The sequence below is a fragment of the Stenella coeruleoalba genome (genome assembly GCF_951394435.1).
Source record: "Stenella coeruleoalba genome assembly, chromosome: 17".
In the NCBI taxonomy this organism is placed as follows: Eukaryota; Metazoa; Chordata; class Mammalia; order Artiodactyla; family Delphinidae; genus Stenella; species Stenella coeruleoalba.
In genome coordinates, this window is record NC_137163.1 from 2,342,457 (window position 1) to 2,360,828 (window position 18,372).

At 66.3% G+C, this 18,372-nt stretch overlaps 1 protein-coding gene across 4 annotated transcripts in view; it reads right to left on the reverse strand.

Annotated features, from left to right (window-relative positions):
- Nucleotides 1-2,094: 2,094 nt before the first annotated feature.
- The window catches only part of PTP4A3 (protein tyrosine phosphatase 4A3), a 34,530-nt gene continuing 18,252 nt past the window's right edge, over nt 2,095-18,372 (reverse strand). For 2 of the 4 annotated variants that reach the window (XM_079902057.1, XM_079902056.1), the window contains exons 2-6: nt 8,573-9,505; nt 6,464-6,556; nt 5,117-5,247; nt 4,421-4,495; nt 2,095-2,712 (exon numbers count right to left, since the gene is read on the reverse strand). In XM_079902057.1, the coding sequence (XP_079758183.1) occupies nt 2,595-2,712; nt 4,421-4,495; nt 5,117-5,247; nt 6,464-6,556; nt 8,573-8,677 (522 nt within the window). In that variant the 5' untranslated portion in view covers nt 8,678-9,505 and the 3' untranslated portion in view covers nt 2,095-2,594. Of the gene's footprint in view, nt 2,713-4,420; nt 4,496-5,116; nt 5,248-6,463; nt 6,557-8,572; nt 9,506-12,160; nt 12,531-18,372 lie in introns of those variants that run through there. The other 2 variants (XM_079902055.1, XM_079902058.1) reach the window with 2 other exon arrangements.

Sequence of the window (18,372 nt, forward strand, 5' to 3'; positions counted from 1 at the left end):
AGAGGCCCCGTGGCTGGTCTCCCTCAGCTCCTGCGACTCAAGGTCTCTCTCCACCCCCATCTCTAGCCTCCTGAATCCAGTCAGGGCTGGCACCCGGGGTTGGCAGCGGAACCAGCCTGGCCCAGAGGCAGACCTTCCTGGTGGGCCTGGCCCATCCTGGATGAGCTGTGTGGCCTTAGGCGAGGGTCTCAGCTCTCTGAGTCTCAGCTGTCCCATCTGTAAAATGGGTAGTAAGACCTTCCTCCAAGACCCCTTGGAGGGCCGAGTCTAGAAAGGGTCCCCCGACTCCCAGGGAGCCCCTGGAGACCCACCTGACCTTCAGGAGGTCCTTCCCCCCCCAGTCTTGGTCTTTCCACTTGTGCAATGGGCAGGTGGGCCCTTTCCCTGCCTGTGAGACCCTCCCTCGCCGGAGTCCTCCCTAGGGCCTCCCCCCAGGGTGTCTCTCTCGGGACCCCAGCCGGCCACCCTCCAACAGGAGGTCCAGCCCAGCCCAGCCTGCCCCCTGCTTTCCCCCACCACCACCCCCCATGCCCTTCCTGACCCTCCCCACTCCGCCCAGACAGAGCTTCCACCTGGAGCGCCTTGGCCACATCCCCAGCCTCGACACCTCCACAAGCCCCATCCCTCGAGGGCCTGCCAAACAAGGCCCCCTGCCCCTCGTCAGCCCCTCCTGAGGCCGGGCACCCCCCTAGCCGGCTCACCACCCCCCTTAGACTGTGAGCCCCTCGGGGCAGGGATGGGGCTGCACACGGCTGGCACCCAGGAGACCCCAAAACCTGGATGGTGGGTTGAAAAAATACAGCAACTTCATGGACACGCCCCAGATTCACTTGTGTTCTTGGGTGCGTTTGGGGAAAGGAGGAAATAACTCTTGGTAGAGCTGGCGGCCCCTCTCCACCTGGAAGCCCCGTCTCCCCGTCTGTGCATCTCTGAACAGGGCACCTGAGGAGGAGCTCTGGGTGGGTTTGCCTTTTCACGACTCTCCATCTTGTCCACGGACCTCCGCGGGTGCCCCCCCATCTCTCCTCCGCTGCAACCCCCTGCCTGGGGGGGAGGGGTGCACTCCTTCAGGACCAAGAGGCCTGAGGGGGAGGGTCCCCTCGGTCCAGCTGGTGGGTAGGAGTGCCATCTCTCCTGAAACAGAGGGACTTCCCTGGTTTCACCCAGCACTTGCCCCCTGGCCACCTCCGGGCAGTGGGCAGGCAGGCCTCCCGCACATCCCTCCACCCGGCCACAGTTCACCCTCCCTCTGGGAAGTCTGGTTTAGTAAAAGCTTAGAGCTGGGTGGGCCTGGACCCAACAGGTTCCTGGAGCCAATGGTGACCGGGCAAGCCCCCAGGGGAACTGAGACAGGAGAAGTCTGAAGTGGTGGGAGCCCAGTCCTGGCCAGCAGGGCGGGGGGCTCTAGACCCGGGCTCACGGGAGGTGCCCCATTAACCGTACCAGCAGCAACAGTTCACCGCCAGGCCGGCCAAGGCAGACCAGGGGCGGGGAGACAGGGCCTGTGACCTGGTGGGTGGGCCACCCTCCCACCTGGGGAAGGTGCAGCCCACCCGACCCAGGGAGGGGCCGGCCCCCAGCCCTGCGAGAGCTGAGAGCTGCACATGGGGAGGCTGGGAGCAGGGCAACCCATGCCCCCAGGCAGACCCTGCCCCTCCCACACACACTCTGACCTATCACGGCAGGCCCAGTCGGCCACCATCACCCGCTCCCTGCTCTGGGCCTCTAAGGACACCTGGTGGGGGCAGCGCAGCCATCCCACTGGACACAAGCCCTGAGGAATTACCAAATGACCCGCCCTGTCCTGCACAGGAGCAATGCCGGTGACCCGGCCTTGAAACAGCACCATGGCAACTGGGCAGAGCCCGCTCAGGCCACCGCCCTTGCTCTGGTCTATCTGGGATGGCCCCTGCCCCTAAGCCAGGGAGCGCAAGGACCCGGCGTGGACGCCAGGGGGCGCCCCAGCACAGCCGGCCAGAGGGGCTGCCGGCCCCGTCCTGTTCAGGGGCCTTCCCGGGGCCCCGCCTGCCCACTCGAGGCCGCCTGGCCCCCACCAAACACACACAGCCACAGGGTCCGGTTTTATTGCCTTCGAGTGTCCAGAACATCTGACCGCCCCAGACCAAATAATTTAAGGTGCCTCACCTCAGGGTGAGGGGCTGCAGAGGAGGAGCCGGGCCCAGTGGGTAAAAACTACACCAGCCCCCAAACCAACGGGCCAAAGAGGAGAGCCGCCCAGGGGCAGGGGCAGGGCACTGGCAGGAGAGCCAGGGACACAGGGTGAGGGGGAGATTAGGGGGAATTAAGCCTCAGAGGAACAGAAGGAGCCGAGGGCGCAGACAGAGACACACGGGGCACGGAGGACGAGACAGACGCGGGCACGTAGACAAAAGGAAGGATGGGCCAGACAGTGGTGCGAGCACACACACACACACCTGCACGCGCGTGCGGACAGAGACGCAGGGGGACGGTGACAGGAGACAGCAGAGGGCGCGTGGGGCGGGCCGGACCGTTGGCGGCGGGTGTGCGAGGCATCTGGAGAGGAGGGAGGCGGAGCCCCGCTGAGCCCGAGGCCAGGGCGCCGGGGTCCTGAGCTACATGACACAGCACTTGGTCTTGTGCGCGTGCGGGTCCTTGAACCGCAGTCTCTGCTTGGGCCGGTATTTTTCCAGGTAGGTGAGCTGTTTGCTGTTGATCGCTCCACGCCGCTTCCTGGGCAGACGGAACAGGGGGGATCAGGCGGGACCCGGGCTCGGCCACCTGCCCTGCCCCAGGGCCTCGAGGCACCAGAGTCCAGTGGGGCTGGAGCGGGTCCTCGTAGCCAGCAGAGCCCGTCCCGCCTCTAGGCCTTTCCCCGGGCTGCTCCTGCGGCCAGAATCACCCTTCCCCCATCACCTGCAGTCACCGCTGCGGGCCTTCGACTCACCTGGCTATCACCTCCTCCAGGCTGGCTCCCTGACCCCACCCACGAGGTCCCCGTGTCTACCTGGGTACCACCTCACCCCCAGGCCCTGGGACCCCAGAGGCCGCAGGGGTGGAGCCTGAGCATCCCGGCTGGCCGGGGTGGGGGGGGGGGCGGGAGTACAGGAGGGGGGAGGTGGACCTCAGGTGCCCAGGTGTGAGGGCACCTAGGGCTGCCCACCGGACGCTTCTGGAGGCCATCTGTCCCCACCCGCCCGTGACCTCAGACGTGGCCACAGACTTGCTCTGGCCAAGGAAACGTGAGCGGGGGAGGTGCAAGCCTGTGCTTCTGAGTCACCGGGCTGGGCCCAGCCCCCAGTCACGGGCCTCGGGCCTCAAGCTGGGGAACCACCAACGAGGTGGGTGCAGGAAGGGCTCCGGGGAAGGCCCGGCCCTCGCCCTGGTGCCCCTTGGATCTGCAGAGCTGCACACAGGCTCACGGAGAGAAACAGCGTGTGCCTGTGTGTGCGCGCGTGTGTGAAGGAGTGCCGGGCTCCCGAGGAGGCCTGAGCTCCCACGGGTGCACGCGGGCCTGGCTGTCTGGCTGGTAAACAAGCCTGCCTCTGGGAGAAAGGTGGCTGTGCCCTGGGAGCTGCCACTGGGGGAGCAGCACAAGAACACACACAGGCACAGAGCGTGCGTGTCTCACACACACACACGCACGCACACACGCACACGGCGGCTGGGCTGGGGCGGGGGCAGGCCCAGTGCAGGCCCAGGTCCTCTGCCATCCGCCCCACTGTCCCTGCTGACACCCCAAGACCCTGCACCACCAGGGCTCTTTTCCACCACCAGGAGCCCCCCACCCGAGGAGGGGGAGGGGGGAGACCCCCATGGGGGCTGAGAAGCTGGGGCAGAGGCCCCAGGGGCCAGGGCTTCAGAAGGGCAGCTCTGAAAGACCGCCGTGCGTCAGTCATCCCTGGGGTGTTGGGGAAGGTGGGCAGGTGCCACGGGAGGTTCCTTTCACAGAGGGGCTGGGCTGGATGGCTTCTGGGGGTCCTTCCTCTCCCAGGTAAGGAGAATGACACCCCTCATCAGGAGTGCTGGAGGCTTAAAGAGCTGTTTGCCGCAACTCCCTACACGGGCCTGCTCGTTACTCAGCGCAGCCCAGCCTGTCTGGACTGCCCCGCGCCCCAGGCTGAGGGAGCCGCAGGCCACGGAGGTGGGACCAGCCAGGCCCTCACTGGAGCCTCTCCTCACTCATACCTCCCAGCCAGGGGAGAAGGCCACACTCAGACACCAGTCCTCAGTCAGGGCCAGGCGGCCTGAGCGGTACGTTGGTACCACAAAAGGAGACTGCACTGGACCGGGGGATGCCTCAGAGGACACCCCGGGGCCAGGGGTCAGGAGTGCCCACTGGCAGGGCACTGGGCCTTGCGGGGCGGGGAGCACAGGATAAGGGCCCCCTCAACCCGGACCCCTGAGCGCTCACCACCGCCCTCCCCCACCGGCCACTCACTGTCGGATGAACTGGATGGCGTCCTCGTACTTCATCCCACTCTCGATGAGGGCCAGAGCCACGAGGACCGGAGCCCTAGAGCGGACGGCAGAACGAAATCACATCCGAGCCTCTACTCCCAAGCCCTCCCCTGACAGGCCACCTACTGAAGACACAGAGCAATGCCTTCCCCCTTGGGGCCTGAGGGCTGCCCAGACTCCCCCAGTGCCCTGCCCTCCCCTGTGGAGGGCACATGCTCCTCCCGACCCTGCTGTGTGACCTCAGGTGAGCCAGGCAACCTCTCTGTGCCTCAGGCTCCTTGTGTGTAAATATGTTGGCGAGAAGGTTGAAGGAGGGAGAGTAAAGCGCTGGGCTTAGGTCTGGTTGTGGATAAGAGACTGACTCTTGGCTATCAACCCCACTCAGCCAGTCCCTCTGCAAACGGGGATTCCACCACCTGGGTCCGTCAGTGAAACCCAGGCTATCTGCTGGGGGCCGGGCCTTTGTGCCTGGAGAGGGGCGGGGCTGGCAGCTCCTTCCTGCTCAAGTGCACAGTGCCAACCACAGCAGGAGGGAGCAGGGTCAGACTCTGGGAAGGACTTCCTCCCCGCCCAGGTCTGGGAACTTCCAAGGAAGGAGGTCAGCACCCACATCCGAGAGGGAGCCAGGCCACAGGGTCCCCGGGTTCAAGCCGGCTGCCCCGCCCCGCCAGCTCACCGTCCCAGGCCGGCCACGCAGTGCACAGCCACGCAGCTGCCGGGGTCGTCACAGAACTTGGTCTTCAGCAGGCTCAGCCAGTCCTCCACCACTCTGCCGGGCGGAGGCGCCCCGTCGTCAAACGGCCAGTCCTGCGGAAGGAAGCAGCCCGTGAGGGCCCTCCACACCTGAAGGTGGGGTGAGGGGCACAGGCTGGCCTGCCCACGGGCTCTCGGGAAGCACAGAGGATGTCGGGAGCCCACGAGGTGAGGGCCAGGGCACAGGGCCAGGAAGCTCCCCACTGCGAGGCTCCTCTTCATCCTCTCCGCTCCCTCAGCTGCCCTCTCCTCCAGGAAGCCTCCCCGGAACACCCTGCTCTTTTCTTCAAGGAGCCCCGGGAGCCCTACCCCCTTCCCCATCAGCCCACACTGCGATTCTGGGGTCAAAGCCTGACCCTCACCCAGCCTGAGAGGTTCTGGGTCAGGAGGCCCAAGGGGTCTGGCCCACAAACATGGTGACATGTGCCTGTCTGTGTCCCCAGCCCCCAGCACAGCTGTACAGAGCAGGCCGGGCCCAGTGAGGATGGAAGCACTTAAGTGCCAGTGGAGCAGACTTAGTGCCGTTGAGTGCATCCACATGTGCCCACCAAGGCTAGGCCCCCGGGTCACCTAATCCTGTTGCCGGACTCCAGATTCAGCAACCCCTGGAGGAAACCGGTCTGCCTGGCGGCTGTAAGTCTAACTCAGATCCTTCCTGCTGCAGTGAGAGGGGTGTGAAAGGCTGCGGACTCCCTGCGCCACGGGTCGCTTTACCACGTTCACCTGGTGCCTTTCAAGCACCCACGCTCTACAGGTGAGGAAACTGGGGTCACTCAGCGGGGAAGGGGCAGAGGCGGGACTCAGGCAGGCCCGTCTGACCCTGAGGCTCCGACCCTGCCACCACTCTCACCACGGTCGCCTGGCTCGGCGTCCTCCCCAGAGGGCTGGCCCCAGGGCTCTGGTCGAGGCACCGGGAAACCCGTGGCCCATCCCACAGGGCCTGCCGCCTAGACGCAGGTCCCCAGCACCGGGGACCAAGGAAACAGCCCCCAGGGTCCCTCCCCACCGCCTCGGTAGAGCCTCCCCAGGGGCCCGCCAGGTGCCCCCAGCCCACCCTCCCGGAGGCACCCACTGCCTGGCGACAGGGCCCCGAACGCCAGGCAGGGAGACAGAGGTGCGCCCCTGAGGCAGCCCAGACCCTTAGAGGTGAGGCCCGGGCACGAACACGGCGAGGGGGGCGCAGCAGGGTGCACGCGGAGAGGCCACGCGTGCCTGCTTCCCGGTGCGGCGCCCCAGCCCCCTGCAGCCCCGCCCCGCGCGGCAGCCTCACCACGACGGTGATGCCGTCCTTCTCCAGCGGGGCCTTGTCGTAGGTCACTTCGCACACACGCACCACGGTGGTGGCCCCGTACTTCTTCAGGTCCTGGCAGGGGAAGGAAGGCAGGGCTGAGCCGGGACTGCGGGGCTCAGGGCTGGGGACCCCCTGACTGGGCAGAAAGGTGACACCCAGCGTGAATCACCAGTGGCTCACTGACTTTCAGGCTCAGTGACTTGCCGAGGGTGGGACAGTCTTTCCTGATGCTCCTGGGGCAACTGTCCCTGGGCCCACCCAGCAGCAGGGAGGGTGTCCCCACCGACCCTCCTTGCCATCGTGGCTACCCAGCCAGGAGCCAGCTTCCTAGCACTACCTCCCTCCTCTCGGGTGCTCAGGGCCCCAGATCACATCAGCAATTTCCAGGCAAAGATCCTGGGTCCCCAGGCAGGGACAGGACACCACCAGCCCACACATGAGCCCCTGCACGGTCCCTGCGCTGGGCAGCCCTCCCAGCCAGGGTTGCAGGGACAAGTCCAGTCAAGGGGCACAGCCAGACCCCGAACCGGGGCTTTCAGAGTCTCGGCGGGGCAGGCCTCGGGGCGGGGAGGGCAGGCGCCTGCCCAGATGGCAGCCAGGAGGGAGCCAGGCCCTGCACACCAGCGGGGAAGCCCCGGGCTGCCAGGGAGAAGGTCACAGCCAGGCGTAGGGATATTTATACGCTGGGGCGGAGGGCTCCACTCCACGGGGTCCACGTGCCGGCGCTGCACCCACCCCGACCTGCTCCCAGCAGCTATTTTAGGAGCAGTGAGGAACCAGCTGCTGGACCTTGCTCATCATGCGACGGGGACACTGGACCCAGTGAGGACAGCACAGAGCTATTCTGAGAATGCGGGGAGCAGGGGGCGGTGGTGCAGGGCTCTGAGGCCAAAGGGGTACCTCAGATCCCTCTGTGCCTGCAGCCGAGGGTGCTTCCACCCAGCCCAGGGCTGAGCCCTGACCCGCATCACAGACTGAGCGCTGCCCCCGGTCACACACTGAGCCCTGCCTCTAGTGACAGACTGAGCTCTGACCCTGCTCCCACACTGAGTCCTGACCCTCCAACACACACTGAGCCCTAATCCTGGTCACACCCAGCCCTGACCCTAATCACAGGCTATACGGGGGGCAGCCCTCCCCTACAGGGTCCCACCTCAACATCCAGGGTCCAGGTCCCCCAATGGCAGGGGGCCCACTGCCTCTCTCTACGGAGTTGCTGAAGTCCCCTCGTGCCCAGGCCCCTGTTCAACCATGACAAGAGCTCAAGGGAGCTTATCTCATGTTGCAGAGGGGATGGCTGGAGGTCTGAGGCCACAAAGGCCCTGCACACAGCCACAGGCTCTGCAAACAGGAAGGGGCACTACAGAGGCCAGTCTCCCGCAGGGGCCAGGTGGAGAGCCGCAGGCTCTGCAGACACACCTGGCCCCATCTGCTGCGGCCACGAGCAGCGCACACCTCAACCTGCTGGCTCCCAGGGTCCGGCGGTCACTCTCTCCCGGGGCCACCTCAGACTCCCGCCCAGCCCCTCCTCACACAGATATCTGTGGCCTGAAGCGCGCAGCCGGCCTGTTCCAACCCAAGGACTCCCCCACCGCCACTCCCCACCCACCACTCCCCCACAGGTGGGCTTCCTGTGGCCTGGGCTGGCCGTGCAGCTGGCCTTCGTGCCCTGCGACCACCTGTGTCCAGGCTGTTGAAGCAGCCAGTCCTCACGTGGGGGACCTTCCCTCCTCCTTCGCTCAGCCTCCGCACAGAGGCCAAACGGCCAGCAAAGGCTCGGGACTGCGCCGGCCACAGGTGACGTCCCGAGGAGGCGAGGCCCGTTTCTCCTCCTGCCTCGGAACCTGCCTCTGTTCGTGCAGCGTGCACTCCCGCTGCCCACCCTGCAGGCCCCATTGGGCCCAGCGGATACCCCCGCAGTCCTCACACCAGCTCTGCGGGAAGGACACCCTCGGGTGCCCCCCGGGGACCCTGTAACCAGGCTGGCAGCTCCGCTCCCACGCGCAGTCCCTGGGCCGACAGCTTTGCGTCTCACCCTGCGGCCCTCGGGAGGCCCCGGCCGCGCGGCCGGGCGTGCTGGACACTCACCGCGATGAAGCTGCTGAGGGTGGCGTTGGTGGGGTTGTGCGTGATGAGGAAGCGCATGTTCTTGTAGCTGACCTCCACGGGGGCCGGCCGGTTCATCCGCGCCATGGCTGCACCCCGAAGGCGGGGCGGCGCCCGGGACGGGGCTGCAGGCAGGGTCGGGGACGCGGGTGGGAGAAGGCCCCAGCAGCCCCCCAGAACCCAAGGAGAACGAGATCCCTGTGCTTGTCCAAGAGAGAGAAAATGCTTCTTTAAAAACCTGCCCCCCAACACCGCGCACAAATATTGTGCAAATACTTGGGAGGGGGGAGGATGCTGCCCGGATTAACGGGTGGATAATTAAAAAAGAAAACCCAAATCTTTAAAAAACGAAAGGAACGAAAGAGCCCCCGGAAGTAAAACGAACCAGTCCAAGCTCCTGTCTCTCGGAGCTGGATAATTACAAGGGGGCAAAAGCAAAAATAACGACAACCAAAAACAGTCAGCAAAGAAATCTTTAAAAAGCCCAAAGTGAGTCCGGCCGCTGCGGCCGTGGCCAGCGCTGTCCTGTCGCTGGGGACGCCCCGTCTGCATCCGTGGACAGGTCGACGGCCGCCTTCACTCAAAGGCCCCAAACCCCCAAGGACCAAAGGAAGAATGAACTCGAACTGAACCAACGGGGCGGCCTTGGGGTGGGAGCAGGCGGCTGTGACACGGGGCCTCCGTCACGTTACCCCATCGGGGTACGGCGAGTCCTGGAAGGGGGCAGGGGGCTCAGGCGGCAGAGCCGGCCCCGGGCCGGGCGGCGGGGGCCATGGGCGGGCGAGGGCAATGGTGAGGGCCGGAGGCGTGGGGTCTCAGCACCAGGCGCGGCAGCAATGCTGGCCGCAGCGGCGCTCAGAGTGGCCCTCTGAGGCTCTCTCCATAAATCCCGGGCTGGTCAGCGGCAGGCAGCGTCTGGGGAGGAGGGGAGAAGAAGAAATGAAAAGGGAAGGGGTCCCCGGGCGCCCCACCTCCCAGGAGGGGTCCCGGCCAGTGCTTCCCCCGGGCCCTGCTACAAGGCCGCGCCGAGCGAGCCACCCTCCCTGGGCCTTGGTTTCCCCATCTGGGAGCACAAGGAAGGACGGCTCCTGCTAGGGCTGACCCAGGGCCCTGAGGTGACAGGACAGCCACCAGGACAGGGCAGAGAGGGACAGAGGGAGGGACACACCCCTCCCCCGGGAGCGTGCTGAACCCCGACACACGATTTCAGGGCAGTCTGTGGCAACAGAGGCCCAGCCCCCATCCCCTGAGCCCGGGCACCCCAGGATGTCCACCCCCGCCCCGGGACAGTCACCCCCTCCTCTGCAGAACGCCAGCCTCTGTGGCATTTCCAAGCCCACACTGCTCTGGGCCAGCCGGTCCTCCGGGAAAGGGGCTCAGGTGCAGAGGCCCAGGCGCCAGAGCACAGTGGGCTGAGGGTGTGGCAGCCTCACTCACAGCCATGCACCACCTTACGCATCTCTCAAGGGCTCCCCAGGGAAACCTCCGGCTCTGGTCAGCCTCTGCCCTGGGCCACCGTCCACCACTCGCCCACAGGGCTGGCCACGCACCGGAGGTAAACAAGCGGCTCTGCCCTCCAGCAGCTCGGAGAAGCGGGGACAGACCACAGGGGCCAAATGGCCAGCATCGGCCACCAGGTGCTTGCCAAGATGGTAACAGTGCAGGTGGCCAGGAGCGGGGTCCCGCTGTGACAGCGCCTCAAGGAGGGATGCTGCTGGGCCACAGAGACAGCCGTCAAGCACCTCATGCCTGTCTCTCACTCTCTAGGCCCCAAAGGGCCAGGGCCAGGGGCCTCAGCAGGAGCACCCAGCCAGCCTCACTCCCACCCGCACAGACGGGCTGGGAGGACTTGGGCACATCACTGGCCTCAGTTTCCCCATCTGTACAGTGAGGGGCCAAACGAGATGCTGTCAAGGTCCCTCCGGCACAACCCAGTGGTCAGCAGATGCCCCTGGCCACGGGGCTTGGCCCAATCCCACCTGCTCACCCGGCAGGTCCTCCATCCCCCGCGGCAGACAACTCTTACCTCTGCCCCGCCCAGCACCCCATTCCCCAGCTACCCACCAGGCCGGCTGGGCCCCTGGAACCTCAACCTGGGTGCAGACAGGGCCCGCAGCTGGGACCCAGACGCGGTGGAGGGCCTCCAGCGCCGCTCCCAGGCTCACACTCTGCTCCGTGCCTTGTCTAGGAGGGTTATGCGGGCATCCCCGGGGAGGGGGCAAAAGACAGGGAGAAGGGATCCCGCACCCCCCCAGAGCGAGCTTCGCTCCCAGTACAGGCAAGGAAGGAGCCAGCCGCGGGCGCCCTGAGCAGCACACAAACACCTGCCCCTCCTGGGCCGCGGGCTGTTCCTGTGTGCGTGCGTGTTTACCAGGAAGCCACAGGACTACAGGCCTCTCCAAGGGCCTGACCCGCCACCTCACCGCGCATAGCTGCTGGACACCTGGGGAGACCCCGGGGGCAAGGGCACATGGCCTGGCTCTTCTGCCAGTGTCCCTGGACGGCCCTCAGAGCTGAGGGCCCAGAGCCACACCACACTGCTGCCCACGTGAGCCTCAAGGGTCACCCGTCCGCAGGGGTCGGGGGCCCGGCCCTAGCTAGAACGGGGTCAGGGTCTGGGCCGAGGCTGAACCAAGACCACTGCCCAGGCCGGGTCGGGCTCTAGCCACACACCCCACTTGTCTCCTCCATGTCTAGGGCCCACACCCCCAGGTGAGAGCAAAGCAGTGAAAGCCCCCTTTCCTGCCCCAGGCAGCCAGGCCTGCGGCTCAACCAGGCCTGCGGCCTCCCCCCAGGGAGGGGCCCTCCCTCCTAACCACACCCCCTCGGTGAGGTCACCGAGCAGGCCCCCAGGCAGGGCTGACCCAAGTCCACCAGCCACTGCTCCTGGCCGCCACCCCCCATGATGCGGGAGCCCTTCTGGGAGCCCAAGGCCCCTCCCTCTGGCCTTCCTACCACCGGCCCCACGTCACTGCTGGGCTGGGACCCCAGCGGCCTCCACCCGGGCCGGCTCTGAGCCCTCTGCTATTTCCAGGCCCGTTAGGGGAGGCCCCATCCTGGCCCCTGTTTGCAGATGAATAAACCAGCCAGGGAGAGCTGGAGGGCCTTGTCTGGGCCCTGACCAAGCCAGGCCCCGGGAAGTGCTCCCCGCAGGCGTTCTCAATCGCAAGTCCAGGAGGCTCACTCGCGGTGGCACAGCTGGTTGAGAAGCTGGAGTTTGCAGAGGGCTTCAGAGAGCGCCAGCCTCTCTGCACCCCGGACCCTGTATGATCTTGGGGGGAGGCTGGAGGACCACGGCTCAGTGGGGTCCCAGGAGAGCTAAGGAGAGGGGGGGTTATGGGAGCACCGTGGGCGGGGCTGGGACCAGTGGGCTGGCGCCCTGGGCGCAGGCATCCTGTCCCGCGGTGTTCGAGCAGCAGGGCGAGGGGGCGGGGGGGGGGGGGGGGGAGACGGGCGGTGGGGGGAGGGAAGACGGGCGGGGGAGGCTGGTTCCGAGGGATACGGCCCCCTCCCCGGGGCGGGGCTGGGGTCCTCCCGGCAGGGCCCCCGCCCTAGCGCGCCCCGGCTCACCGGCGCGCAGGCGTCCCGCCTCCACCGCCTCCATTCGCGCGAGGCCGGGCAGGGCCAGGACGCGGTGGGTGAGACCCAGTGCGCGGGGCGCGCCGGCCTCCCCACGGATGCTCCGCGGCCAGGCTGCCGGGGGGCTATTTATAGCGCCCAGGCATCACGTGGGCGGCGTGGCCGGTGACCGGCGAGCGACCCGGCTTGTAGTGGCTCCCACACCTGCCGCCTAAATATAACCACGACCCGGCCCCGCGCAGGGGCAAACAAAGGGGCGGCGGAGGGCCGAGCCGGGAGAGGAAACGCCGCGGAGGAAAGGGAAACGCAAGGGCGGGGGCGCTGCTCGCGCACCCCGCCTTCCTCCCGCCGGGCTCGGCGCCCTCCTGAACCCACTGGGGCTCCCCATGGCCTTCCTTCTCCAAGGAAGGATTCGCTCTGCGGAGAGGGGGCGGCGCCAGGTCGTGAGGAGCTCAGCATGGAGCCAGGCTCCTGGCGGGACCGCAGCACAGGCCAAGGCCCAGAGGGCGAGCTCCCTACGTTGCAAATGGGAAGGAGGGTGCCTGTGGCCCAGGTGGGTTCCCGAGGGTGACACCCACAGGATGGTGGCCCACCACCTGGTCTGGCCCTGAAGCCCTCCTGCTCCGGCCTCAGACCCGGGGGCCCCTCCACTGTGTGCCCCCTTCGTGGCCCTGGCAGCTCCTGCCAGACGCTGCTGTCCCTCACTGAATCCTCACCACACCCCTGGGCGGGCGCTGGCACCCCGCCCCCCCCCCCCGCGTAGGCAGGTGAGGAAACCGAAGCACCCGGACACACAGGGAGCGGTCTCCACATCCCGGCTCATCCTCCAATGCTCAGTGCAGACGCCCCCTCCCCAGGAGGCCCTCTGTGATGGGAAGCCCTCCCTGGGTCTGGGCCTGCCCCGCCCAGCAGGGTCCTGGCTTCACCTCCTGGAAGCACCATGTCAGGAACACAAATGCTCCCCAGCCTGTGAGCCCCGAGAGTGCAGCCTGGCGCCGCAGTCAACCCTGTACCTGCCCCGGCCCCGGCGGAGGCCCTCGGAAGGGGGTGGAGCAGGGTGGGGAGAGCCCCCAGCACACAGGGTCCCCAGAGGCCTTGCCTCGCTGGGAACCCGGCTCTGAGCCCAGCTCCCAGACAGCCAGCCTGGCCCCTGCAATCATCGGTCAGCACCGCAGGGGCGGGGTGGGAGGAACTGGCCAGGGGCCCAGCCCAGAGCACGGCCCCCTCCCAGGCTCTCCCCACACACATACCCAGAGAGTGTCAGCCATGCCGGGACCCGCACTCTTCCCACCCTCAGCCGGGCAAGCAGGCAGAGGAGGTGAGGATAGGACGCTGTGTACAGGGCAGGAAGGCCCGCCGGAGCCCCTCCCAGCCTAGCCAGGTGGCCTGCCCACCGGCTCACAGCAAGGGCTCCTCCACCCGGAACCAAGGTGGGCTCGGGCCAGAACTCCCAGTCCAGTGCTCTTAGGTCCCCACTTCCAGCAGCCTCTTCCTAAAGACCAGCTGTGGGAGCTCAGGGCCCCACCACTCTCCCACCTGGACCACTTTCTGAGAGTCTGTCCCCTCAGACACCATGCTGGACACTGCATCCCGTGAACAAGACACGTCGGCCACACTGTATTAATAAAACGGCAGCTCAGAGGGTTTGAGGGGCTTTGCCCAAGGAAACAGAAGAACCAAAGCTGGACTGTTTTGCTGGACCCCAGAGACCCTGCTCATCCTGACCCTGGCCCTCTGGGAGCGAGGAGCCCCGGGCAAGCTGCTTCTGCCGCCCCACACTGCATCCTCGTCCGTGCAAGGTGAGAGGTCCCACCGAGCTCTGTGACACTGCACCCAGGACCCAGAGCCCACCGTGCTGCCGAGGCTGCTAACCTGTCCACCCTCGCCTGGGGCACCTGCTGCAGCTGGCACCGTCCCAAGCCCTTCAGAGAAGTCTATTTTTATCAAGGCAGGAGCCGTTCCTGGAACCCTCCCAGATGAGCCCAAGTCCACAGGCTGCTCGGGGGCCGGGAGGGGAGACCCCACAGGCCGAGTCCATGCTGATCCCCCAAGAAACCTTGCCAGAACCCTCCTGCCTCTGGACCCGTGGCACCGAGGGTCCAGCCCTATCGCTGACCAAGCTCCACCGCCTCCTCTCCCACCCACCCCGCCTCCCTGCAGCCACACGCCCTTCGGAGCAGAGAGTCCTGGCCCCAGGGTAGGTGTGTCCTGAAGGAGGAGGGGTTCAGAGGCTGTCCACTCCACCCACCTCCAGCACAGGGCCTGGCACCAGGAGGGCTCCCCACTTGTTGTGGAAGGAACAAGTGACCCAACGTTCTGGGCAGAGGTCCAGATCCGGGAGCCATCCAGAACCCATCACAGGATCCGAGCCCCTGAAGTCCAGAGGAAACTCAAAGGTCACTACGCCATCTGATCGCCAGCCTGCACACCTCCGGTGACAGGGTGCTCACTGCTCCTGGGCAGCACCTTCCACCCTCGGGCAGCTCCCCGAGTTATGAATCCCTCCCTCCAGGGCCTCCTCAGTGCCCCCTGCTGGGATGGGGACCAGCGGCAGGAAAGTTTTGGGGCCGAACAAGCCAGCACAGCAGGCACTGTGAAGGGCAGAACTGGAGGATCAGGTGGTCAGGGAAGGCTTCCTGGAGGAGCTGGCCGGCGAGGGGAACAGGCATGCTCCTTGTGTCTGGAACCTCATCATCAGGGCTTGACCAGCTGCCCTGACTCCCTGTGTAACCTGGGGCCAATGCTTGCTCTCTCTGGGGCTTGAGGCCTCCTGTATAAATGGTGACACTGCCAGGAAGGGAAGACACCTTCCGATGGGGCCCGCTCCAAGCCGGTCATGGGGCGCCCAGGCCGTGACCTGGAAGCAGAGCTGTTGGGAGCAGGCTTGAGTTTCCACCCGGGGAAGGCACCTGCTCTACCCTCCGGGATCTGGAGATGGGGAAGAGGGCCGTGAACACACTCCCTGGAGCTCCACCACTGCCCTTGGGCGCTGCATGGGCCGCCCTCACCACACCGTGGCTTTGATGGTGCCTCGTGGGGCGTGGTACCCACTTGCCAACCCAAGTGGCCCGCCCGCACGTGCCATCAGCTGCCAGCACTGACCGGGCCGGCCGCAGCTCCAGTGCAGACCCAGGAGCCAGAACTGCCCCTCCGTGGTCAGTCGTGAGTGTGGCCAAGGCCGCTGTGCTCCACCCTGGCTGCCATCAGGCACCCTGGGTCTCCTGAACCCCATGGGCATGCCAAGCCCGCCAGGCCCACGCTAAGCATCCCTGGCCTCGATGGTACCCACCTGGCCGGCACCCACGTGGTGAAGGCTGCCTGCTACCACTCTGCAGGCTGCCCTTGCCCCAGTCCTGGCGAGGGCTTGGGCCTCCCCGCCTTGGCCTCAGCTGGCCTGGCCACACCCTGCTGGGCCTGGACACTCCCCTGAAGGGACCTGGCACGAGAGGAAAGGAGTAGGGCCGGAGGAGGGGGGCTGAGCAGAGGAGTGACAGGAGGACAAGGGCCGATCTGCCTGCAGAGCTCTGGGCTCGTGGGTCTGGGGTTGAACCCAAAGCTGTCTGTGACCACCTGCCCCTCGGAGCCCCGGCTCCTCACCAAAAGGTATGACAAGCCTTGCCTTGCTGGGGTGTCGAGGGGACAAAGGGACAGGCGCTGACGGCTGGAAAACGGGGCCTCTGTGGCCACCATGCAGCCGCTCAGACGAGGAAACTGAGGTGCAACAGGGAAAGCAGGACTGCCAGGTGCCCTGCAGGTGCCCCTTCCTCCACCCCGCTGCGGGGAGGTCCCCCGCCTGGGTGTCAGAGACAGCACCCCTCCCTCCCAGACCCAGCTTCCTGCCGGGGGCTTACAGCTGGGGGCACAGATGGCTTGGAAGGTGTGGCTACTGCTGGCCAGGCCGCCTGTGACATCACACGGGGACACACTGGCCGCAGCTCACGCAGGTGTCCAGGTACATGGGGGACTGCACCCCTGGGGCTGCCCCTGCTTGAAGCTCCACTGTGCACCCATCACTGCCCAAGACGCCCCCCTCCCACACTCCCCCCTACCCAGGCCTCAGCACTGGCTCTGGGCCCATTCTGCCACCGGGGTCCTCCCTGCGGCCTCCCCTGCTCCCGGCCCAGAGCTCAGGACTCCCTCCAAGGGGGACAGAGGAGCCAGCATCCGTTCGTTCATTCATTCATTCATCCAACTTACGAATGTTCATTGAGCATCTTCAGTGCCGGGTGCTGGGCTAAGCTTGGGGGACACAGGGGAAGAGGTCACCGGAACAGGCATAACGCCGGCCCACCCCCAAACGGGACTGCTGACCGCCCTCCACCCACCCCCACCCTGAGAAGCCACCTCCCACGGGCATGCGCGGGCCGGCTAATTACAACACTGCGGCTGCCCCAGGAGGGGGTGGAGGTGCTCCCCATTACTGAGCATTACTGAGCCAGGGGTCACCTCGCCCCTGGAGCCAAGCCCCTTGGGTTCCTCGCAGAGACCTCCCTCCACCCTGTGCCTCAGCTTCCCGCGCTGTCACTCACAGGGTTAGAACGGAGCATTTTCGCAGCGCCACCTGTCGCTGGGCTACCCAGGTCCCACCTGGGCCACACCTGCCAGCGGCCCAGCCTCCCCTCCCCTGGCTCCTGCAGGGGGAGCATCGCCCCCATGGAATTCCAGGCACTTGACCGCAAGCTTCTTTCCCTGGGACCACGCCGGGTTCCCCTGCAGCACCCCTCCCCCAGCTCCAGATCAAACACCATCTCCTCCAAGAATCTTTACTGACCAGGTGACCTCCGCGGTTACTCTCTGTTTCTCAGTTTCCTCATCTGCAAAGAGGGAAACGACCGCAACTGCCTGACAAGGGCTGGCACGGAGCACCACCACAGCCCGGCCGTCAGCACTGCCTGCGGTACCCTCACCCCGGAGCGCAGACGCCGCCCCCTCCTCCAGTCTCAGCATGGCCACCCGCCTCCGCCTCCTCCAAGGCTGGACGCAGAGCCCTTGACCCCGTCCCCCATGTCAGGGCCTTGCCTCCCCGGGTCCCTCCCCCGTGCTGCTAGGCCCCTCCACCCCAGCACCCCCAGGCAGCTCAGGACCCCACCTGAGACCCGAACTCGGGACACAGAGCTGTCCTCAAAGGAGGCCCGCCCACCCTGCCCCCCATCAGGGGAGGGGAATCGCAGGGACCTCCAGCCCCCCACCCCTCCCTTCTCTCTCTTCCACCTCCATCCAACCAGCTGGCCCACCCTCCCCACCAGGGTGGGTAGCAAGAGACACGTGTGTTCTTATCTCAGAGGGAGGCTCAACACAGGTTTGATGAGGTCTCCAGCCCCAGACTAGACCCGGGATCAAGGCCCCATGTCATTCCCCCACCCCCACCCCCACCCCCAGTGAGTGGTCGCCACAGCGAGGCCTGGCCTGGGGCTGGAGATGGTATGGTGGCGCCCACCCTGCTGCTGCCCACACAGCATCCATGGCTCCCTATAGCCTAGGAAACTAAGTTCTGAATTTTCAGCCCCGCCCCTCTACCCTCAGTAGGGGGAGGGAAGGAGGGGGCTATAGGATTCATGCCTCCAATCTCCCTTTTCTTTCTGGGACCCAAAATGCCCCCAGACACTCCTCACCCACAAGACCGGGTGAAGGTGCCCTCCTCCTCCAGGAAGCCCTCGGTGCCCTCCAGGCCTGGGTTTTCATTCCTATGTGTACCTACCCAGCATCCGTGTGGGCACTGGGGGTCAGGGGTAAGTGAACCCTCACGACCCTACCCTCAGGGCAGGGTGGGGGGCGGTGGGGGGACACACAACCAGGCGGTGGATTGAGGTCGACAGAAAGGACATTGACTGGGGGGTAAGGGGGTAGACGTGGAGGCCTCTCTGAGGAGGGGGCTTCTGGGCAGAGACTCAGGACCCACACCCACGGCAGGGGCCCCCGAGCGGGGACACATCAGACTCCCCGTGAGCTCCGCGAGAACAGCGTGCCCCGTCTAGCACTGCTCGCCAGCGCAGGACCCCTTCCACCCCCGCTGTCCCCGTCACCCTCACTGCTACACACACCCCCATCAGAGGCCAAAGACTTATGAGCCCCGTTCCACACGGAAGCCAGACAGAGAGGCGGAGCGGAGCCACCGAAACCCGGTTTTCCGGTTCGAAGCCCAGGGTTCCTTCTCTTCCCCCCAATGAATCAATGCAAACGTCATCCATTCAGAGCCCGGGCCC